The 26,234-nt window shown below is 34.4% G+C and overlaps 1 protein-coding gene across 1 annotated transcript in view; it reads left to right on the forward strand.

The window, feature by feature from the left end:
- The first annotated feature begins 1,093 nt into the window (after window positions 1-1,093).
- LOC123666516 (glycine receptor subunit alpha-2-like) overlaps window positions 1,094-26,234 on the forward strand; it is a 35,095-nt gene continuing 9,954 nt past the window's right edge. The window contains exons 1-4 of the mRNA XM_045600598.1: window positions 1,094-1,173; window positions 14,462-14,609; window positions 15,577-15,659; window positions 16,200-16,426. Of these exons, the coding sequence (XP_045456554.1) occupies window positions 1,094-1,173; window positions 14,462-14,609; window positions 15,577-15,659; window positions 16,200-16,426 (538 nt within the window). The remainder of the gene's footprint in view (window positions 1,174-14,461; window positions 14,610-15,576; window positions 15,660-16,199; window positions 16,427-26,234) is intronic.

Consider the following 26,234-nt stretch of genomic DNA (forward strand, 5'->3'; position numbering starts at 1 on the left):
CAGGTTGGTTTTAATGTTTTAGTAAAAAAATGCATTGAAAGCCATAATAAACTTTGTTTTTTTTTTTGGACGTTTATCTACCTAAGATTTCCTGGATTTAGTATCTATAAATTAGGCTATAAATATCATGTTTTGTTCAAGTAGCGAAACAGTTGTTTTATTCTCGGTTCTTATACTCAGAAGATTTCGTATATATGTCGTGTTCGAAGTTTATACTGTCCGTTAGTAAAACGAATCGTTTTGTGAGTATAGAAACTGTGGTATAATCTCCAATTATTGTAAGACCTCACGTGAAGTCTATAATTAGTTAATTCCAACCAGAAAACATAACATAAACAAATTATTTATTATATTTCTTCAACGCATTGGCGCACTGGTCACATCAGCAACTACCTGACTTGCTTATGATCGTAAGTTCGTTCCCGCATAAGACAAATATTTATATGGATCATACAAAATAATCTATCATGGCTGGAACATTTCTATTATAAAATTTTATTTTTATTTTAGCCCTCAAAGGCATATCATTTTAAAATAACAAGACAGGTAACCTGATTTCAGTCTCAAATTACAGTTATAAAATAAAAAAATATTATTATTACATTTAAAATCTATTTTCGAAACCAAGCAACGAATATATGAAACGCTTAAAATGAAACATAACTGACAATGCTTCGAAACTGCTTCGTAAAGCAGTGAATGTTCAAAAATCCTTAAATAATAATTAAATATTTCAATCATAATCTCTAATGATTATATATTCGCTATTACTCTTAACTCTTTACGAAAAAATTAGTACGCATGTGCAAAATATACGTAAGTAAAAAATGAGATTTTTTACCAGACGTCCATCATTGTTTTGCGCGCTTTCGCGAGCAGCTGTCAAAGTCGCGACGCGTTTAACTTTTTAATTTTTAAAATTAATCAGCCAAGAAAAAATGTTTAAATTATAATGTTAAATAATATATAGATAGACAAAAAGTTTTTTAATTAATTAAACGTTAAAGTGAAGGTTTTAAATGTAATTATATATTTTTTTATGAATAACATGTAGATAAAATTTTAATTATTTGAAACATTTAAAAACTTCAAAATGGCGGCTGAGAGATTACTATGGCTGACGATGTTGTTGATTCGTCTGTGGCTCGGAGCTGGGGATCTCTGTTACGCACAGTGAGTATATAGCTATATATTTTAACTTAAATCTTAGAAACTCAACTGTTTTTGGTTAAACGTAAAAATTCTATTTTTGAACTAAAGACCTTAGAATATGAACAGATAATTAGATAAGAACATTTAATAAATATATATAATTTTCTAATGTATTATAAATGAATAAATAATAAAAAAAATGATGAATCAATCGAACATTTTTTTCATTTCAAGCAAAACACGGTAACAGATATAAAACATATCACGGAACTTGATGTGACTTGATATAATGTATAGGTACTAATATTATAAAGCTGAAAAGTTTGTTTGTTTAAACACTAATCTCAGAAATTACGGGTTCGAATTGAAAAATCATTTTTGTGTTGAATAGCCTATGTACCTACCGAGGAAGGCTATCAGCTATTTTTTCCTCAATTTAATGCCACATCTAGTAGTATTATATCCTCAACTGTAAGAAAAATATCATGAATAAAATCTTGGGGAACTAACTAACAGCGTAACTTTCTATTTTTTTAGGGTTGAGTTCAGGCCGAAAGTAGTGTCAAAATCAATATCAATTTCATAATTAAAGGCTTCAAAAGCGCTTTTCAATTGTCATTTTACAAATTAAAATTTCAAAGTGATTACTTGTTTTTAAAATTGAAGCTAGGTACCACCGGTTCGGAATGTAGATTCTGCAGAGAAGAATCGGCAAGAAACTCCGCAGTTACTCTTTTGAAAAATAATATATAAACTATGTTTTAGTACCAAATTAGAAACATGTTGCATGAAATACAGCGTCACTAAGTCCACACATCTTTATCAACTATGTAATCCTGCACCGAGTTTTATCTATTATTTATTTTTTATAAAAACTTTAATCTTATATTGAGACAATTCCAAAACTGTTTGTGAGATTTGATATATTTACATTCGAATACCATAATCCAGGAAAGAGACATTTACTTTGCGCAGTCGAAAACTTGGAGTAACAATTTTATTTATTTATTTATTTTATAGGCAATCCGAAAGCGTTATGTTACAATAGTATGTTACAATATAATGTACAAATATGGCCAAAATAGGATCACACTGATATATAAAAATATTAATCATTATAAAATACATAACTAGACACTATATTTAAAAAATAACAGAAAGTAATAAAAAGTAAACGGCTATGTTCTGTCCCCTCCACTGCAGTTAGAGGTGAGTGTAAGACATGAAAAGGTGAATGTGTGTTCATGTAGGTGTGTGCGTGTAAGACGAAGGTGTATTAGTGTGGGTTTGTGTATAAATCTGTAGGTGCTGGTTTTGAATATTTTTGATGATACTACGGAAAATGCATCATTTTGATTTCTTTTTTAAGTGCCGTCTTCGTTCTTAGGTAAAACAGGTCTAAGTTTGGATATTGCGTATTATAAGTATTGACAATATGGCAGAGGACCGAGTTACGTGCGTAATTAGTTCTTACTCGAGGTGTATGGAACAAAGGTTTAATATGTCTAGAGCGTCTTGATGGTATTCAGAATTCAATCTGGGATAAAAGCTCACTGCAATCTATTTTCCCACTCACGATATCATGTAATAAGATAATATCGTACGACGTTGGGATAGGGATTCAATTTGGTAGTGTTTACATGAATCAACACAGGTGGGACAGATTCTGTAACTTTTGAAATTTAAAAGTTTTATAAATTATTTCTGGAGTGATTCAATCCTGTCGATGTGTACATTATATACAGGGCCCCATATATAGTTCGAAAGCGTACTCCAGTATAATTCGAACGAAGCAGAAATATAAAATTTTGATACAACCTATATTTTTAAATGTGTTGCAAGCTCGTGATATGAAACCTAGTTGACTATATGCTTTAGAAATTATTGTATTGATATGATTTACAAAAGTCATTCAATTCAATTCAATTTTGTTATTCCTCTTCGCGTTTACACTACGATTAATTACTATTTATATCAAAACAACCAATATTCTTGTAAATGTACATAATATTGTTCGTTATAAATATATTGCAACGGAATTGCTAAATATCTACCTTAGGAAATACATCCTGTTGGAAGACTCGAGCTCCAAGATCCTAAATGCCGCGAATAGTATAACATACTATTATGGATATAACTAACTAGTAATCGTGTTCTATCCAAATCCGTCTGGTCGTGCAGCTGTAAGGATTTTTAAAAATTAAAAAAATCATCACATCATCATCACATCAGCTTATCGCAGTCCACTACTGGACATAGGCCTCCACAAGTTCGAGCCAGTGAACTCATGTGTTTTGTCTATAGTCACCACTCAGGGCAGGTATTAAAAAAATACTATCTAATATATAAAATTCTTGTGTCGCGGTGTTTGTAGTTAAACTCCTCCGAAACGGCTTGACCGATTCTCATGAAATTTTGTGTGCATATTGGGTAGGTCTGAGAATCGAACAACATCTATTTTTCATCCCCCTAAATGTTAAGGGTATTCCACACCTAATTTTTTTATAATTTTTAGATAAATTATTATTATTTTATTTTTTTATGATAGAAAATTGAAAAATACATATAACCCTAAATTTTCAACCATCTACGATCAAACCCTATTTTTAAATAGCGTTTAGCGGCAAGACAACGTTTGCCGAGTCGACTAGTAATCGTATATACTTATCCCTAATCATTAGCCTACATATATACATCTTTCTATTTATTTTGTTTTCTAATGTTTACGCGAATTTCACTTATTATACTGAAACAACTTTTTCGGATTTTGTTACGGTTTATTAAGGTTTTTAGATACGTTTATACGTTTCGCATACTTTACAGCCACCATGCTCCAACCATCCTCCCGTGACCATGGTTGTTGTAAATAAAAAACAGAAAAGATAATTATGAACCCCGTAGGGGCACGAAATGTTAAGGTAGAGAAGAAGCGCTTTGTTAAGTAAATATAATTATATACATTAATTTATGTAATAAGGGCAATTACGGTTTAGCATTAAAATATTTGTCTATATCATAGTAACATTTCATAATAACTTTTTTACTTTATTTATTTTCGAGCTATTGATAAGTAATAATTTGTGTTTGCAGGCAAACGAAGAAAAATCGACTTCAATTATATCGACAAGTAATGCAACGTAGGTAGACGAAATATTTATCGAGTAAATACGCATTATCAAAGATTACTCCAAAAGTTGTAATCGGATCTCGATGAAATTTAAATGTGACCACATGATAAACATCGGCTTTCTATTAAATTAAAAATCATCAAAATCGGTACACCTAGTAAAAAGTCATGCAGATTTTCGAGAGTCTCCCTCAATTTCTCTGGGATCCCATCATCAGATCCTGATTTCTTATCATGTTACCAAACTAGGGATATCTTCTTTCCAACAAAAAAAGAATTATCAAAATCGGTTCATAAACGACGGAGTTATATATACGGTCGAATTGAGTAACCTCCTCCTTTTTTTGAAGTTGGTTAAAAAAAATAACAAATTAGGTAAATCAAGGAGCATTTTCGAAAACTAATCATGTTAAACGCGAATAAAGCTGTGAATGACATCTAGTAAATACTAAATTTCCACCATATGAACCGATTTTGATAATTCTGTTTTTTAACCGACTTCCAAAAAAGGAGGAGGTTCTCAATTCGACTGTATTTTTTTTTTTTTTTTTATGTATGTTACATCAAAACTTTTGACTGGGTGGACCGATTTCGACAAATTTTCTTTTAATCGAAAGGTGGTGTGTGCCAATTGGTCCCATTTAAATTTATTTGAGATTTAACAACTACTTTTCGAGCTATATCTAATAATGCGTTTTTACTTGACGCTTTTTTCGTCGACCTACGTTGTATTATACCGCATAACTTTCTACTGGATGTACCGATTTTGATAATTCTTTTTTTGTTGAAAAGGAGATATCCCAAGTTTAGTACCATGATAAGGAAACCAGGATCTGATGATGGGATCCTAGAGAAATCGAGGGAATCTCTTGAAAATCCGCAATAACTTTTTACTAGGTGTACCGATTTTGATAATTATTTTTTTGTTGGAAAGAAGATATCCCTAGTTTAGTACCATGATAAGGAAACCAGGATCTGATGATGGGATCCCAGAGAAATCGAGGGAACTTCTTGAAAATCCGTAATAACTTTTTATTAGGTGTACCGATTTTAATGATTTTTAATTTAATCGAAAGCCGATGATTATCATGTAGTCACATTCAAATTTCATCGAGATCTGACAACTACTTTTTGAGTAATCTTTGATAATGCGTTGTTACTTGACAATTTTTTCGTCGATTTGCGTTGTATTACTCGTCGATGTAATTGAAGTCGGTTTTTTTTTTCGTTTGCGAGCAAACACAATTATGTTGGAAAGTAGATATCTCAAGGATAGAACTATGATAATGAAACCGGGATCTGATGATGGAATCCCAGAGAAATCGAGGCGAACCCTCGAAAATCGTAGTGACGACTAGTGCGTTTGTTAATTTTTTTTTCGTCCACTTACGTTGTATTACTTGTCGATGTAATTGAAGTCGGTTTCTTCTTCGTTTGTCAGCAAACACAATTATAGCATTAAATAATAAATAAAAAAATTCTGAAAGTAAAGTTCTATTAAATAATTCTTATTACGATAATATTATTTTAGACGGAGGGAAAAGGAATATTTTTAACGAAACATAATTTTATTGTACTTACTCTGTAAAATGAGAATAATGATAGCTTTTTAGGTTTCATAACAGGGTAATTAGTTAAAAAATAATTGTAATAATATGTTGGCTTAATGGTCGAACAGTAAACGAAAATATAGGGATGTATTTAATGTTTGCTATTTTTTAGTTAATATGTATAGGTCACAGCAGGAAATATCCCGCTCATACCTTTTCTTTTTATGTGGAGAAAAACCTCATGGACCTCCAGCGCGGGGGTACCGAAAAGGTTATCTCAGACTTTTACTGATCAAAGACCACCACGTTGAGCAGTCATCCATCCACCTGGGTGGGATCTTGGAGCTCGAGTTTACGGGATGTTTTTCAAAAGGTAGACAAACTAACAATTGCGTCGCAATATATTTATAACAAATTTTATGTTTATTCACCAGAATATTCATTGTTTTGAAATAAATAGTAATAATCGCATTGTAAACACGAGAAGGAATAACAAAATTGTAACTCCAAGTTTCTGACTGCGGAAAGTAAACGTCTCCTTTCTGGGTCATGGTATTCGAATGTACATATAATAAAATCCCACAAACAGTTTAGGAATTGTCTCAATATAAGTTTAAAGTTTTTATAAAAAATAAATAATAGATAAAGCTCGGTGCAGGATCACATAGTTGATAAAGATGTGTGGATTTAGTGACGCTGTATTTCATGCAAGATGTTTCTAATTTTGAACTAAAACACAGTTTAAATATATTATTTTTCAAAAGAGTAACTGCGGAGTTTCTTGCCGATTCTTCTCTGCAGAACTTACAATCCGAATCGGTGGCAGCTTTACTTCTACAAATATAATAATTTATTTTTAAAGTTTTAATTTGTAAAATGACAATTCGAAAGTGCTCTTGCTTTGATGCTGCTTTTGATTTTGATGAGATGGGAATGTGTGAGCATTCGCCACCTCACCCCGGCGGTATCCTGCTCATACCCAGACTGGGGGAGTGTCTCGATCTTATAAAAGAGCACAACTAAATACCTGCTTTTAAACGGTGTCATGTTCCTGTGGTGAGTAAGGTGACCAGAGCTCCTGTAGGGAATTGGGGGTAGAGCCGGCGACACGCTTGTGATGATTCTGGCGTTGCAGGCGTCTATAAGCTACGGTAATCGTTTACCGACAGGTAAGCTGTACGCCTGCTTGCCGACCTAGTTGTAAAAAAATATATATAATTGATTATCTTAAAATTCAAATTAAAAATAGTATATTCCTTATTACTTGAATATGTTGAATTCATTTGTAGAATTCAGATAATTTAAAAAAAAATTAAAAATTGTCTAAATTAATTGTATATCATAAGACTAGCTGTGCCCCCGACTTCGTCCGCGTGGAACAAAAAATTGGAATAAAAAAATTATCCATCAACACGTTACAACAAATTTTAATAAAATATTTGCATCACATTCACTTCAAAAACAAAAAAAAAAACGAAAAGGGCTTCTAACATAGTAGTTTAGTAATTTTCACAAACGGCCGGCCGTGTCGCCTGTTCTTACTTAGTTAAATCAGTCTCTCAGTTATTACGAAACGCAATTTACAAAACCAACCGTAATGGAATTTCGACTTGTAATGATCTTTGGAGACGCGAGACGAAGAATTTAAGAAGCGAGAGTATACGTGGAATACGATAAAATTAATTATTATTTATAAATAATTTAGCCTTTTTTCAATTCGTACTTTATGTCATATTACTGTATTATCTTTTCAATTAAATAAAATATCTTAAATATTGGAAGGAAAAGGAGTGTCTTAAATATTGGAGTGCCTGTTTGTAATATAAAAATAACCGCTTTTTACTAAATGCATATGGATGTGTACACGTTACATATAACGAAAAAACATTTTTTACAATTTTTGTCTGTCTGTCTGTTTGTTGCAGCTAGTCTCTGAAACGGCTGGACCGATTTTGGCGGGACTTTCACTGGCAGATAGCTGATGTAATAAGGAGTAATTTATGCTTCTTTTATTTTAGAATTTTGTTTATTCTATAACTCTGCGAACTAAACATAACTTTTTTGTTTAATTTCACGCAGACGAAATCGCGGGGACAGTGAGACGGGTGTAGTTCGTAAAAAAACGATAACACACACATAAAAATATAATCAAAATTTTAATTTAATTTGAAGCGCTCTGGTGTGTTGCGAGTAGTCTCCTAAAACACCGACGCGGACGGTTCGCGGGTTCGATTCCAGCTCGGGATGGATATTTTTATATGTATAAATATTTCTTTCCGGTTTCGATATCTATCCTTATGGGTCTCCCCACCATGCCTCGGAGAGCACATTAAGCCGTCGCTCCCGGTTTTTATCTTAAATACCTGACAGAGATAGTTACTTATAGTATGCAACATATCCGCTAACCCGCAATGGAGCAGCATGGTGGATTAAGCTCGAATCCTTCTCCTACATGGAGAAAGAGGCCTATGCCCAGCAATGGAATGTTACAGGCTGAATGCATGCATGCGAATAATAATTGCAAAATTCAAAAAAATGTCGAATATTGTCAGGATTTTGCATTTTTCGTTAAAAACTATTCGATAATTTCAGCTCCCTTGGACAATTGTCCTCAATCAAATAGGCATTTGCCCAGCAACTGGTCAGTTGACGCTGTATATAGGTATCCGTATGGGTACTATTATTACAGTGCAGTCTTTTAAATACCCTTGTAAAATAAAATTTAGCAAGACTTGAGATTTTTTTTTATCCGACTGGTGGCATCACTCACTCACTTCAGCCTAATACAGTTCACTACTGGACATAGGCCTCCATAAGTTCGCGCCAAAAATGGAGTGAACTCATGTGTTTTTTCCCATAGTCACCACGCTGGGCAGGCGGGTTCGTGACCGCAGGGCTGGCTTTGTCGCACCGAAGACGCTGCTGCCTGTCTTCGGCCTGACTTGTGACATGCAAACGTTTAATCTATCTGATGTTAAGCCGTTATTTTAACTTCCTGCAACACCAAAAGGATCACAAGCGTGTTGCCAACCCTACCCCGGGGAGGATTACCCAGGAACTTTGGCCCCCTTACTCACCAAAGGAACACAGTACTACTTGAAAGCAGCGTTGCAGCAGTGATATTTTTAGGTTGAGGTAATTTTCGAGACGAGCTGCTCCAAATTTTAAGTGGAATATTTCCGACTGACATTTCGTCGCTCTGAAATGCTGTAAAATACTGCCGATGAGGCCAGCAAGAGTGCGAGGCTCTTTGCACAGACAGGATCAGCCAGAATATCAACTAAAACACAGTGATGCCTTCATGATCATAATGCACCACGGAATCTCTTTCGCATACTATGAGCTCTACCGTAAATGCTTACTGCTTTGTGTTATAATGATTACCATTTACACAACGATTGACGTATGATTTATTACAAAACAGATTAAATTTAAATTTGCACTAGCACAATTTGCACTATTTAAACAATGGTAGAGATCAAAAACACGACCCACCTTTCGCTACGACGCGATCGGTTAAAACGAAGCATCCTTTTCATTTGAACGCGTCACTTGACACGGATATCTCAATTGAAACTTGACGATGGAAATAAGTCGAAATTTTCTTTTTAAGAGTCTTTTCATACTTCTAACGACCTTCTTGTAGTCTGTCGTATAGCGGGTAGCTTTTGTTTATGAGTTTTTAAACTTACAAGATCTATAAAACTATGATTCATGTGTAAATCACCGTCAAGGATATCAGAACTTATCTTAAGAAAAGATTGGAACACACGGTGGTATGAAAACAATATGGGGACTAGAATCCTAGAATCATGTGAAACCTGCCTTGAGAGTGAAGTTTACTCGTGCCATGTCGATTTTAAGGAAGAGATAAATATATATCTAAATACTAATGTAATCGTTCTTAAGGAGTTTAACTCCGGTCGCACGTCGAAGCTGACACAGACTTTTTTATCGTGTTTGTTGTTTATTTCGAGTTTTAGAATTTTCGGCGTTGTTGTAAGCATCATGGTAACGGGTTGTTTGTTCGTCAATCAAACTTAGATTAAAATGTATGTGAATTTTAAGATCTCTGCTCAAAACAAATATAATTCAGGTGCATTTAGTAAATAATAAACAAACGCCTCACACTTAACGTATAAATACAACCGGTCAAGTGCGAGTCGGACTCGCCCACCGAGGGTTCCATACCAACATAATTATTAAACATATTTTTATGATAGGATGTTACTAAAAAATTTGCTTTTCGCAGTGTTCCCTTTATCTGTGCTATAAGACGTAGCTTCGTACCAAATTTCAATATTCTGAGTTCACGGGAAGTATTGATTGCCAGTGTCGAAAATTTTCAGCATAAACGATCTTTTGAAACGTTGGCTTAGAAGTTTGATTTTTTCACAGCTCGAAGGGACAGTAGACCTGAGTATTCGGTATGAATTTTAGCTTGATACCTGCACGCGTTCCAGAGAAATAGGTTCTTGACAGAAAGCTGTAAAAACAAAGTGATCCTATAAGGATCCCGTTTTTTCCTTTTGACATACGGAACCCAAAAAACAGTCAATTATATACGCATTATTAGTGATAACTGAAAAAAAACTCATCAGACCTCGATCGAATTTCAATGGGCCCAATATACAGTTGAATATAAACATAATTTAAAAGTTTATTAGGTTACTATAATTAAGTATATTAAAATATTAAATACAATCCGATAAAAAAAACTTTTTTTTTCATCAGAACAAACAAAAGATGTCACGCCATTTGTCTAGTAGCTTAAAATAATTCACATATATACATACAAAAAAATAAAATTGAAGTGTCTGTTTGTAATATTAGAATAACCGCTTTTTACTAAAGGCATATGGATACATATACCAAAATAACATTTTTTGCAATTTTTGTCTGTCTGTCTGTTTGTTCCAGCTAATCTCTGAACGGCTGGACCGATTTTGACGGGACTTTCACTGGCGGACTGATATAGTAAGGAGTAACTTAGGCTACTTTATTTTATAGCTCTGAGAACTGAACAAACTTTTTTGTTAAATTACACGCGGACAAAGTCGTGGGCAATTTTCTTTTCTAATAAAAACCAAGGATTGAACGTCGGGTCAGCTTAAATGCTGTAATTATATCAATTCTAAAACTTAAAGGGTATGGAGAGCTCTTTATGTAACCCTGTAGAGTGGGGCCCTACTGACCTGTATCACAAGTATCTTGATAATAGCCGCCGGTCCTATGCAAATACATACATTTATTGTTTGGTATATATAAAGAGCTCCTGGCCGCAGTTTTGCATAAGAATTTTTCCTTTGTTAACCGACTTCAAAAAAAGGAGGAGGTTACTCAATTCGACCGTATATATATATTTATGTATGTTCGGGGATAACTCCGTCGTTTATAAACCGATTTTGATAATTCCTTTTTTTTTGTCGGAAAGGAGATATCCCTAGTTTGGTACCATGATAAGGAAACCAGGATCTTATGATGGAATCCCAGGGAAATCGAGGAAAACTCTCGAAAATCCGCATAACTTTTTACTGGGTGTACCGATTTTAATGATTTTTAATTTAATCGAAAGCTGATGTTTATCCTGTGGTCACATTTAAATTTCATCGAGATCTGATTACAACTTTTGGATTAATCTTTGATAAATGCGTATTTACTTGACTATTTTTTGGTCTACCTACGTTGTATTACTTGTCGATATAATTGAAGCCGGTTTTTCTTCATTTGCCTTCAAACACAATTATTATTGCTAAGTTTTGCCACAAATCAAATTATCTAAGTCAAATATTTCTTTCTTATCATTAATAAAAAATAGACATTAAATAATATCGTCAAAGTAAATCACCCCGTGTGTATCCTGCTACTGCGACTGTATTATTTTGTGATTGATTCATTGTAAAACTTGGAGGGTAGATGTGTAAAAATGTTGATCGTGTGTTACTGTTGAGTTGTTATAATTATGCTACTGACTTATTTTTTGATATTGTGAGCGTACGATGTCGAATGCTGGTGTGCGATTAAATTAACGATGATCTTTGTCACACCGTTAAATGCTAAGCTAACGAGTATGCTTCAAAGACTATAACGTCTGAAGTAAAACTTATTTAGCTTCATCTAACTTATATCTCCTTCTCAACTTCCGTCCGCCTCGCCCTATCACACTTTTCGTAACGCTCTCATAACAATATATGTCACAAAAGATTATTGATATATACATAATTAATATTAGCTTTCCGTAATATATATTAGTTTTCAAAACTGAGGTAGGGCACAGTAGGAATTTCCTGATCAAAATATAGAGCAGCCCGACTGGGGTAGTACGTCGACCTTACAGAAGATCACAGCTAAATAATACTATTTTCATGCAGTATTGTGTTCCTGTTGGTGAGTAAGGTGACCAAAGCTCCTGGGGGGGATTGGGGATTTGGTCGACAACGCGCTTGCGATGCTTCTGGTGTTGCAGGCGTCTATAAGCTACGGTAATCTCTTACCATCAGGTGAGCCGTACGCTTGTTTGCCGACCTAGTGATATAAAAAAAAAGTTTCGGGTACCGAGTTAGCATCGCGTAGGTCCACGATTTTAGCTGTTCCCTTTCTCTCATTAAAATATAGACTACGTCACTTAGTGATAACGTGACATTCTGTTACATTTCGATAAAGACTCTCTACCAAGTCATAAAAGCTAAATATTCTATTCGACGCTAAAGTTTCGTATTGTGTCCAGAGTGCCTAGTGCGAGTTTTATTCACGGAAACATGACAGAAACGCGTTTATACGTGAAGATTATTTTGTATGGGAATTTAAACAGTGCAGCCTAGACGATAAAGAATAGTTTACGATACAATCGATACAGAGTCATCTAGCGGCAAACGTGAGAACTTGGTTGAAATCCCGAATTTCCCATACAAAATGAAGTTAAAATTTACGCCCGTTATTGCGAGACGGATTAAACAAAACTCGCACTAGGCACTCAGTTACATTGATATAAGTGTGAAACAGACTACTATCTCTGGACTCTTTTTTCTAAAATTGTGTGTTTCAATGCTCCACCGCGACGCTAAGTAACAATTTTCACGTCACGAGTCTCCGCCGCTGTGTGTGTTAATGCAACAGCCAACAAGCTCTTCTGTGCTAATTGCTTCTGACACTGAGTAGTAATAAGCTGACATATTTCGAATACGAGTTTGTTGATAGATGCCGTGATACATTTGAAATAGAAACAGGCTTGGGATAGAATTTTTTTAATTATTTTTAAGGAATAGAATGAGAAGTGTACTTATTTACTGCTACTAATGAACTACTCATAATCAAAATCAAAAATATCGTTATTCAAATAGGCTTTACAAGCACCTTCGAATCGTTATTTTACAAATTAAAATTTTAACTATTTTTAAAAGTACTGCCACGGATTCGGAATGCAGAGAAGTCGAGAAGCACCGGCGAGGAACTCCGCAGTTAATCTTTTTTCTAAAGTATAAACTGTGTTTTTATACAAATTTGGTATATTTTGCATGTAATACAACGTCACTGAGACCACACATCTTTATCATTTACTAGCTACTGCCCGCGACTTCATCTGTGTTGGATAGTTACTTCAAAAAAGCCCTGATTTTGAAACATTCTTCATTAGTGCTCTGCTCCTACTGATCTTAGCATAATGATATATGGCGTTCCTCGATAAATTGGCTATCTAACACTGAAATAATTTTTTAAATCGGACCAGTCGTTCCTAAGATTAGCGTGTTCAAACAAACAAACTAACAAACTCTTCAGCTTTATAAATAAAAATAAATAATTGTGTTTGCTCGCAAACGAAAAAAAACCGACTTCAATTACATCGACGAATAATACAACGTAGATCGACGAAAAAATAGTCAAGTAACTACGCGTTATCAAAGATTACTCAAAAAGTAGTTATCAGATTTCAATAAAATTTATTTGTGACCACATGACAAACATCAGCTTTCGATTAAATTAAAAATTATCAAAATCGGTACACCCAGTTAAAAGTTATTGCGCATTTTCAAGAGTTTTCCTCGATTTCTCTGGGATCCCATCATCAGATCCTAGTTTCCTTATCATGGTACTAAACTAGGGATATCTACTTTCCAACAAAAAAAATAATTATCAAAATCGGTACATCCAGTAGAAAGTTATGCGGTATAATACAACGTAGGTCGACGAAAAAAGCGTCAAGTAAAAACGCATTATTAGATATAACTCAAAAAATAGTTGTTAGATCTCAAATAAATTTAAATGAGACCAATTGACACATACCACCTTTCGATTAAAAAAAAAATTGTTGAAATCGGTCTACACGGTCAAAAGTTCTGATGTAACATACATAAAAAATAAATAAATAAATACAGTCGAATTGAGAACCTCCTCCTTTTTTGGAAGTCGGTTAAAAAACAACGATACTTGTATATTCACCAATCCACAGTATATCTACATCTTTCCATTCTTCTTAACGTAGTAATAAGTATACCAAATAATTAATTTAATTTTTAGAAGAGAAGTTACTACTCTTTTAAAAAACTGTGTTTTAGTATAAAATTCGCAATATATTGCGTGAAATCTGCATATACTTTCAGAACAGTGCAGTAAAGACATTTTTATATTTCACCAGGTCAACGCTCCTGGCCTTTCAAGACCTTCTCCCAGACGACCCCCGCTTGTACGACAAGATGCGACCTCCGAAGAAGGACGATCAGCCCACCATCGTCAATTTTCACGTCACTGTCATGGGTCTTGACTCCATTGATGAGAACTCTATGGTATATTTAATTAACATTTCTAAAACACTCTGATTTAATAAATATCACTGTAGACAATTTTTTTTCAGTTTTATATTTAACGAAAAAATTTAATTTTTAGCATGGTCATTTTCGTTTCAATTTTTTTTTAAAGGGATATTTACTAAGCTTTTTTCATGTGAACAAAACATTCGTAGATAACGTCGAAATATCGAGCTCCGCAAAATAAAGATAAAGAGATTTGAAAGGAATTTAATAATAATGGTAGGTGTATAATTATGGAAAAACTCGTATTTGTCGTTTACCTCTTATATGAAATGGGAGATTGTACATAGGATAACGAACGGAAACCCATTTTGAATATATTGATTATTTAATGAAACAACTTTTTTCGGATTTTATCGCGGTTTATTAACTTTTGATTCCCGACGTTTCGGATACTTTACAGCAACCATGGTCACGGGAGGACTGAGGTGTCAGAGGTCCTAATGTTACAAAGTTATTCGAAACTACCCGACATACATCAATATTTTATTTAGTCCTATCTACGCAGAATGTGCTAATTGAGTCTTTAATCTGTGGTAAACCGTGACCATGGTTGCTGTAAAGTATCCGAAACGTCGGGAATCAAAAGTTAATAAACCGCGATAAAATCCGAAAAAAAGTTGTTTCATTTAATGAGTAAAATTCGAGTACACATTGGAAAACAATATATTAATTGTCTATTTGTAAGGACAGATATCCTTTAATAATTTATATTCTTTAAATTACTACCGTGAACTCAAACAAAAGTGTTTTGCCGCACCGGAGACGCTACCGTCTTCGGTGTAGGCTGGATGAAGATTGCCGAAAACCGTGATGTCAAACGCGAACTTGGAGAGGCCTATGTCCAGCAGTGGACTGCAATAGGCTAAACTGACTGACTGACTGACTGATTCTTTAAAAATAATACTAGTACATAAATTGAAACTTGAATTTTTCCTCACAGACCTATGCTGCAGACATATTTTTTGCTCAAACCTGGAAAGATTTCCGGCTGAGACTACCTGAAAATATGACAACTGAGTATAGGTATGTATTTAGAGGTGTATTATACAAAACTTACATGTTAGTTAAAGCTATCGAATCATTACAGTTTATTTAAGAGACAGAATTAGAAGGAATAACGTTAAATCGGTAAAGTTATTTTAGTACATATATTATTAAACAATTTTGCATAATTTACAGAAAGTCCCAAATTGAATAACTAGCCGCAGAATGACGGTTAGGACTTTAAACGGTAGTAAAGAAAGCTAGAGCTAATTAATTATTACTTGTAAAATCTTTTTACCAAATATGACACATGAAACATGGACATATGTATAATTTCAACTATAAGTACAATATTATTCGATACTAACTTTTTCCCGCGGTTTCGCTCGCTTGATGTTTTAAAATAAAAAGTATCCTATATTACTTCTAATATCTCCAAGAATATGTGTACAAAATTTCACGATATCGGTTAAGTGGTTTTCGTTTTTAACAAACAAACTTACAGTCACATTTATATTATTAGTAGGGATTATTCTTTATGTAAGAAAACATTTTGATAAATCCGAAAGAATTTTTCAGACTTCTCGAAGTCGACTGGCTGAAACAGATGTGGCGTCCGGATTCCTTCTTCAAGAACGCGAAGTCAGTGACATTTCAGACCATGACGATACCAAACCACTACGTCTGGCTGTATAAGGACAAGACAATTCTTTATATGGTGAAGTTGACCTTGAAACTGAGCTGTGCCATGAACTTCCTCATCTACCCTCATGACACACAAGAGTGCAAGCTTCAAATGGAGAGTTGTGAGTATTTCGAATTTGATTTTTAGTTTGCGATATTATACGGTAAGGTCAATAGCTTTGTGACTTTAGTATCAAGAATATTAATATTATAAATTGTACTCGTATAAGAGAATTGCTGAAATATTTTTTATTCGTGAAATATCTTAGAATTGGCCGTCGCGTCGGTCTCAGCTAGAGGGCAAGTGTACTTACGTTTACTGTGCACACTAATGCTACTGTTTCTAAATATTTTGTCCGTCAGAAAATAAAAAAGGACTGGGAGGACCTGGTGTGTATGGCTGCTTTTTAGTAGTATTTCTTTACCAATTGTAGACAAATTTGCCGTAATGTTTTATAAAAACTCCTTATTTTCTATGGTTACGCTTCAGCCTGTAATATCCCACTACTGGGCATAGGCCTCATTCCCCATGTAGGAGAAGGATAAGAGTTTAATCCACCACGCTGCTCCAATGCGGTTTGGTTGATATATTCCCTACTATGAGTAACGATCGCTGTGAGGTGTACATGATAGCAACCGGGACCGAGGGCTTAACGTGCTCTCCGTGGCGTGGGGAAACCCAAAAAGACTGCACAAACACCCAGACCACGGCAAACACCTCTATGGCCTATACAAATGTTTATCATGTGCGGGGGTCGAACCCGCAACCGCCAGCGCAACAGATACAATCCATGGCTGTAACCGTTGCGCCAACGCGGCGTTACTATGGTTATAAACCTCAAATTAATAGACACATAGCTAAAAAAATTGAAATTTGAAGATTTTTTGAAAATTTGAAGATAATATAATCGATACTAAAGTCACAAACGCTAAATTTTTTTTTTTTTGTTTTTCATATTTGTCTATTTGTAACTTTAATGGAACTGAGAATAATTGCAATTCACACAATTATAAACACTTAAGCTATGTTCCGATGTTGTATACTAATTATCTAGAAAAGTACGTTTCGTACGATCAATCGTTGGGAGAAAAATCCGGTAGCTAATTCAGAAAACGATTCGTTTTGCAACCGTTAATTAAACGGATGGTTAATTTTTTAACATATCGTGTCCGATAACAAACTGCTCGTGACTAACGCAAGTCATTTTCTTAATATGGAAACATGTTAAAAAAAATTAAACTATAAATCATCATTGTAGAAGTAGGTACAGGATATATGCGAGTAGCATTAAATTAAGCCAAAAACATACTATTTCTAATGCAGGACAAACAGTTGTAGGGCTAAAATCAGTCATAAAGAAGCAGTACTTTTAATTTATTTGTATATCTATCTTGTGCCTAAAAGATCAAGAATATAAAGCAAGCAAAACCTCAACCTTTTTAAAATAAAATAAAAAATCGAAAAAATTCAAAAATAGAAAAAGGCATTTAACCCCTACATGACATCCAAACCTCATTCTAGTAACGAAGTACCTTGACACGAATAGTTTTGAACGAGATGCCGCAGGAAACGCTGAGCGCTTCAAAAGATGCATAAAAGTGAAGCAGAAATTAAGCCACTCGACTGTAGAGTTAAATGAGGATACATTTCGAGTATTATGAAACGTATAATACTTGCGATTCAAGTAAACTTAATGTTGAATGGGAGTTTTTTATTCTGTATTGAAGGTATTTTTATGAATTTAATTGTTGTTCATGTGATATTTTTTATGCTATGTGGCTACGGCATTAAATAATATAGCTACCCCCTCTCTTCCCGTGGGTGTTGTAAGAGGCGACTAAGTGATTACACAGTTCCACTACCACCTTGGAACTTATAAAGCCGACCGATGGCGGGATATCCATCCAACTGCTGGCTTTGAAATACAGGCCGAAGACGGGCATTTGGGGGTGCAATACCGACCAAAACCCCTGCGAGAGCCTTCAGCCGCTTTAATTGGAGGGTCCCAGATCTGCAGGCAACAGGATCCCTCCAGCGACGAAAACTTGTGGAAGCCTAGTTCAACAGTAGACTGCAGTAGTCTGTAGTGATGAGTGATGGTGATATTTTTTCAAACTATGCTTACTTTATCAATGCTTGATATTTGTATGGCTACCTAAATGGCTGGCACAACCAATAAGGTACCATTTTTTTTAAGTAAAACTTACGCTTCCGCTAACGCTTGACTTGAGGAGTAAGCTGGTGAATGCGTGACGAAAGCGTTACGAAAAGTGCGATTGGGCAAAGCGAACGGAACCTGAAAGGAAGATATAAGTTAGTAAAAAAAGAAAGAGAGAAATTACGTTTCGTAAGTTTTACTTCAGTCGTGTGGTCTAAGGCACACTCAATGTTTTACATTGACCTAACAAAGAACCCTACTAATGCCAAGTGTCTAACGTGGTTCGGTGCGAGCCTCTAAACAAATGTTTGCCACAAAGATATTTATTGTTGTTTGTGCGTTTGTACTATAGTTGTATTAAGGTAAAATTAAGTAAGATGAAATATCCTGCTCAAAATCTGAAGCTACCCATCTGGGGAAGTGCCTCAATCTTACAGAAAATGACTGTAAATGGTGTAGTGTTCTTGTATCGAGTAACGTGGCCGGTGCTCCTGGGAAGGGTCGGGTGTGTGAGGTCGGTAACACACTTGCAATGGTTTTAGCGTTGAAGTCGTCTATAGATAACGGTAACTGCTTACCATCGTGTGGACTGTGCGCTTATTTGCCAACCTTTCGTATAAAAAAAAATTCTCGCATGTAATTTGGGACCCTGACGCCTAGTATTTTCATCCTGCAGGGGCCCGGTAAGTCCAAATCATTTGTTAAAAAAAACTGTCTAAAAATCGTGTCCGTATCGTTTTTTACCTGCGTTATTACAGATGCTCTGGAAAGTTTTATTGTAATAAGTTCAAAATTCTACCTACACAGAACTATACAACATGCTCAACATAGCATCATCAACCCATATTCAAAAACGCATACTTATATAATAGAAGAATTATCCGGGTTATCGATTACCCGGATAAGAATGGATACAAATGTTCCAGTTAACCAACTCAACTGTCTTACATTTGTTTACAAAGTATACAACACCCTTGAATATAAATGAATATATACATACTTAGTTGTAAAATTGCTATCTGCGCCCACTACACGCTTAATGAAGTTGCTGAGTACTGCAACCTTAATAAAATAGCGGCAACACAGGCTCTTCAATTTAACAAACGGAATAAAATTTAAAAATCCCTTTTAATTTTATTTTATTAATTTCCAAACGATACTGACTGTTTTCATGTTTTAATTCAAGCGCAGCTTTTGTATGTGATTTTGTTACGAAATTTTTAGAGCATTGAGAACAATGAAGATATTGTTATTTTTTTTATTGCGTTTTTTGGATGTTTCCTAAAATAAATAATTATTTATTAGTTATTATTAGATGTTATTATTTTGAGGACAAATAATTAAAGTGCCTTTGAAAGTAAAAAAGCAAAATGTATGTTACTACAACAAAAAAAAACGAGAGCGCTTTAGATCAGACGACTGAAGTAAAACTTCTTTAGATCCATCTAACTTTCATCACGCTCTCAAATTCCGTTCGCCTCACCCGATCACACCAATCGTAACGCTCTCGTCACGCGTTCACCAACTTACTGCCCAAGTCAAGCATGGGTAAAAAAGTTTTACATCAAAAATAAAATTTATTTGCGGCTCGTCATACGAAGCGTGTACCAAATATTTAAGTGATTGTTTCAGATATTTCTTTACTTTCATAAATCTTCTCTTTAATGAAATTTATTGTAATGAAATGAAATGAAGACATTTATGTCATCATAAGGTGATATACACACTTAACGAAAGTCAAAACAGTGTCATTTACAAAAATAATAATACAAATAAAATTAAAAAAAAAACTCGACAATTATAAAAGAAAGTTAAGGTAGCAAAAAAATCAAACAATAAAATAAAAATTTATATCTTAACATTGGGTACATTACAAGCTTAGGTAATATACGCAGGGTTATGTGGAACCTGTATTTGAAATTATTGAACAAATAAAGGCAAAATGAGCCAAAAATATTTTTGGCCATAATGTGCCTTTTGTATCCATTTGCATCACGTAATTTTCTCCACGAAATTGATGGCAATGTTGACAAGTGCATTGATTGAGATATACTTCAAATTAGGATTAAATTCATCTTGATATGATCATCTAGAAGTCTAGTATTTAGCGTCATAATTCACAAGAGCACAGCTAAATAACACTACTCTCATACTTGTTTGCACTACTGTGTTGTGTTCCTGTGGTGAATTAGGTAGCTAGAGCTCCTGGGGGGGGGGGGGGGTTATTTTTCTTCTTAATGAATACTTCTTGCACTGTTTGCCTTGCTATATGAAACATTTACTCATGGCCATGGGTTGACTGGAAGAAATCTCTTTCAGAGATAAGTCCACCTTTGCCATAAACCTTACTATTATTTTGTTTCTATATGTATTTTTGAGTGCAATAAAGTATACTGGCAATACTCCTGGTCGTGCTAGCGTCCATTAGCTACGGTAACCGCTTACCATCATGCGTACCGTACGCCTGTTTGCTATCTTTGCAAGAAAAAAAATTGTAATTCGAAAAAAAAACACCCAGAAATAAAAATCGAGACTAGTTTTTAAATTAAATAGTGTTATTTAAGTAAGAGGCTGTATTCAGTTTAAACTTGACCCAGTCCTTAACATAAATCTTACTTATCTCGTGCTAATTTTGTTTAAAAATATGCAAGCACAAAGTGAAAAACACTTCATATAAACTTTAATATCATTCAGTCACTTTCACACTTATTTTCAAATTAAATTTATAATTTTAATATATTTACAATGCAAAACGTAAATATATTTTTTTTACAGTTGTGGTATAATTGTCAGCCTGAGTGCTGACAACATTTCTCTAATGAAGTGCAACTGTGTGTTTATTATATTAAGTTTTATTCGTTTATTTTTAACCGACTTCCAAAAAAGGAGGAGGTTCTCAATTCGAATGTTTTTTTTTTTTAATGTAAACTCTTGAAAATCCACAATAACTTGTTACTGGGTGTACCGATTTTAATAATTTTTAATTTAATCGAAAGCTGATGTTTGTCATGTGGTCACATGTAAATTTTATTGAGATCTGATAAATACTTTTTGAGTAATCTTTGATAACGCGTAGTTACTTGACTATTTTTCGTCGATCTACGTTGTATTACTCGTCGATATAATTGAAGTCGGTTTTTTTTTTTCGTTTGCGAGCAAACACAATTATTTCTTATCAGTATAAGGTCATGGAGACAAAAATTAATTTTTTTAAATTACTACTTAAAAATCCCAGTATATTTCAAACGGTGAAATGATATAATTCAGTACAAATGACAGACACATATTTTATTAGCTGACCCGGCAAACGTTGTCTTGCCGCTAAACGCTATTAAAAAAGGGGGTTAGTGGTAGAAGGATAAAAAGTTACGGTTGTATGTATTTTTCAATGCTAAACCATAATAAAATAAACATGTAAAATTGTGTAAAAAAAATTAAAAAATATATTTACCGGTGGGTCACCCTTATCATTACCCTATATGACACTCTCTCTCATGAACATTGGTTGACTGGAAGAGATCTCTTCTTGAGATAAGTCCACCTTTGCCATCAACTTTTTGTATAATTTTTCTGTACATTATTTTTAGTGCAATAAAGTATATAATAATCATTTAGGGATATATAAAATAGATGTTGGACAATTCTCAGACTTACCCGATATGCACACAAAATTTCACGAAAATCATCATTTCATAAATATGGTAACTAACATTGTGACACGAGAATTTTATATATAAGGTTTAGTTTCTTGTTAAATATATGGTGTAATAAAAAGTTTTGAAATCGATACGGTTAGTATTAACACTTTGTGCTATATTATTTATTTGTGCTGGACCGGTTAGTGATTTATTGTTTTAGATTTCCGATATTTCGGCGACATGTCCGGTCCTCATGATGAAGGTCAGCGTGATACGTGTCGACACCAAAATATCGATAATAATAATATCTACTCGAGAAAATATATATTTAAAATAAAATAAAAATTGCAACTTATAAAATTTTAATATTATTGATTAACTTTTTAAATTTAAAAACTCAATAGTGCTGAAATAGCACAAATAATTTCTCCACTGTCACATAAAATAAAAAGTTTGCAACATTTACCTATAGCTTGAAAATTTAAATTTTAAAAAAGAATTTTTATTTTTGACCTTCAAAAAATTAGATGATTACAAGACAAAGATATTTAAAGCTTTTTACGTTAATTAATATTCAATTCTTTTAAGTCAAAGAGAACAAAGGCTCAAAGATTAGACGTGTGCCTGGCGTTACTCGAGGGCTTTCGAATATATAACGAGCGATCAAGCAGAGCTTGAAGCGCTTTTGTCGTCACGCAGATTATGTCACTCTGTGCTATTTTTACTCACATATTTATAAAGTAACCAGAATAGTGAAACACATTTTATGATTTAAGTTTACCACTAAATTAAAACTGTTTTAATCTATAAATTATATTTTATTACATGAATGTTGGGTTAATGGAAGTATTTTTATGCATTTGATGTAGCCTAATAAAAAATCCTAATATCGTAAAAAGTCACAGTGATCCAAACCCTTTTAAGTTCCATGAAATGCTGCTGAAATACGTCATTGCGTTGTCTTCTATAATCAGTTCAGCCTATTACAGTCCACTGCTGGACATAAGCCTCCCCAAGTTCACACCAGGCACCGCGGTTTTCCGCATTCCTTATCCAGCCTACACCGCCAACCTTACTTAGATCGTCGGTCCAGAGGACCGGAGGACGTCCCACACTGCGTTTGCCAACACGTGGTTGTCTTCTCTAGACGAATTGTATTCTCTTAACGCCTGCACCTACTCCATAACAGGAACAATTAGCATAAAATAAGATTTCCCTAATCCTATAACGTCACTTTTGACAAATATTTTCATTAAAGGTAAAGCACGAAATTACTACAAAATACTCCTGAAAATGTAGCAATGCTAATATTCTATGATCTTCTAGTAGTAGATACTACTGTTGCTAAACTGCCCCTTATTCTATCATGCTGTGAGCAGCTTACTGCGGCTTACCTCGTGTTATAAACTCGTTGTTACCGCTTATTATAAATTCCCCGTATGTTTGTTCAGTTCTCAATGTACAAAACTTTGCTACAACAGAATTATCCGATAGTCTACTTAACTCTTTACCAAATTGTACGTGACGTGATTTTATTTATAATTACATCGTATGTAACCATGAAGAGTATAAATAATATTACAAAATCAAATCAAAATAAAAAATTTCTGTATTTAAATAGGCTTCAAAAGCACTTTCGAATCGTCTTTTCTTAAATTTATCATTACGTAAGAACCTTCGACTAAGAATTAGAAAGCTTACAAAAAATCAGCTAGAATTGGTACAGCCATCCTCAGTTTAGAGCTTAGCTACACTGCTTCAACTATTAATTTTTATTAATATAAATTACTAGCTTCTACACTGCGCGCGTTGCTACGGTTTTTTTTTTATCGTACCAACTCAGAAACCTTTGTGGGCTCATGCACAACACTTTGCTGAAGATCATGGCCTGATCAAATGAATAGTTTACGATTCTCTAAAGGAAATACAGACAAACATTCATTTTTATATATTATATGGATGTTTTATGTATAAAGGCAGTTCAATACAACAAAACCCGAACCTAATACACGTTTACCATGAAATTAACGCATAGATTAGTTTTTTAATTAGTATAACCTGGCTAGGTAATAATTATGTCTAGTAATCTATTAGTATGAGTTGTAGCGTAACATTTTATAGCCTATAGACTATAATCTTCCCCTGTGAATAGGTTGTCACAAAAAAAATGTAAGCGTGAACTACTTTAATTTAAAAATATTTAATCACAACTTTTACCTTTTTTATTTAAAATTACTAAAGATTCTGATTATACGAGAAATATTTAAAAAAATTATGTTACATCTGCATTAAGCCATATAACATTGTATCTAGGTTGAAAGCATTAAACGACATAATAAGAATGGGGACAAAAGACGGTAAAAGCAGAAAAAATCGAGTCTTAGAAACAACTTGATACCATAAAACATGTACGTAGAACTGTCTTCACGGCTAGATAAGCGAAACAAAACGAACCATTTTTAAGGTCCTTTGGCCAAATAATAAACGCCTCTATTATTCGGATATTCGGGACGATGCATTTGCACAACGGTCACAGCACTGGTTTGTGGCTATTCAGCTGGAGTTGGTTTGGTTGGAGGATCAAAATCACGACAGTTAGCTTAAAACCCAGTAACTTATACTGTGTTCGGCAAATAGCGGCTGAAGGCTCCCGCAGGGGTTTTGGTCGGTAGTACACCCCCAAGTGCTGAAGCCGACATACGGTCTAGGAATGCCTACCCGGGCATCCTGGATATCACCCGTCAATGGGTTACCCTGCGATATCAAAAAAAAAATACAAATGTCTATCGATTCGTAGTGGTTTATGATTGTATCATGTGGCTAAATTCAACTGGGCGCCGTCCAACAATATACGTTTATTTGTATGATCGTAGTCAAGCATAAACCTTTTAAGTTTGATAACAAATATAAATTATGCACCAGTACAGCATCCCACCTATGTGAGTCTTCCTCACACTATTCTCACACATTTTTGCATGAAAAGTTTGTACTAAGACACTTCACCTCCGACCCGCTGTCGCATGTTAGTGAAGTGGCAATTAGCTCAGTACTTCAAAAGCTTAATTAGAACTAAAAGCTCTCTTTATTACGTTTTAAGTGTCGTCTTTGAAAAGTAAATTAAAACGTTACGCATGGCATATGTGTCAAACTTAATAATTGGATGATCTACAACACAAATATAAAGACGATATATCGACCTTACCGATTACCGATACTTTATCGATTGTGCTGTGTGGCTACGGCACTAAAGAATTTAGCCACCCCCTCTCTTCCCGTGGGTGTCGTAAGAGGCGACTAAGGGATAACAAGGTTCCACAACCATCTTGGAACTTAAGAAGCCGACCGATGGCGGGATAACCATCCAACTGCTGGCTTTGAAATACACAGGCCGAAGACGGGCAGCAGCGTCTTTGGTACGACAAAGCCAGTACTGCGGTCACCAACCCGCCTGCCCAGCGTGGTGACTATGGGCAAAACACATGAGTTCACGTTATTTTTGACGTGAACTTGTGGAGGCCTATGTCCAGCAGTGGACTGTATAGGCTGTAATAATGATGATGATCGACCTTACAGAAGATCACAGCAAAATAATACTGTTTTCAAGCAGTATTGTGTTCCTGTTGGTGAGTAAGGTGACCAGAGCTCCTGGGGGGGTTGGGGATTGGGTCGGCAACGCGCTTGTGATGCCTCTGGTGTTGCAGGCGTCTATAAGCTACGGTATTCGCTTACCATCAGGTGAGCCGTATGCTTGTTTGCCGACCTAGTGACATAAAAAAAAAAAAAAAAGTTTTCATTATCGGAGATAAAACGGTTTGTTGTTGTCAATAAAATTTGGGTGATTGATTCAGCTAGTGACATAATCCCGTTCCTGTTCAAATTCTGGGGGGTTTTTGATACAATAAATGCGACAAGTAGTTTTGTCATAATTTTTTAATGTTAACCTAAAACTTCCTGAACAATTCTAAAGAGAACGAAACAGATAAAGATTTGAGGGTGTAAGGTCAAGGCTGGATGGTCGATGTATCAATATTTCCTAAGACTTTTAATTTTTAACTTATGGCCAAAATTATTTGTAGAGAAAGACCGCTCATTATTATATTGATCAATCACCAACAAAAAAATCTCAATTTATT

This window comes from Melitaea cinxia, chromosome 26, assembly GCF_905220565.1.
Source record: "Melitaea cinxia chromosome 26, ilMelCinx1.1, whole genome shotgun sequence".
Taxonomy (NCBI): Eukaryota; Metazoa; Arthropoda; class Insecta; order Lepidoptera; family Nymphalidae; genus Melitaea; species Melitaea cinxia.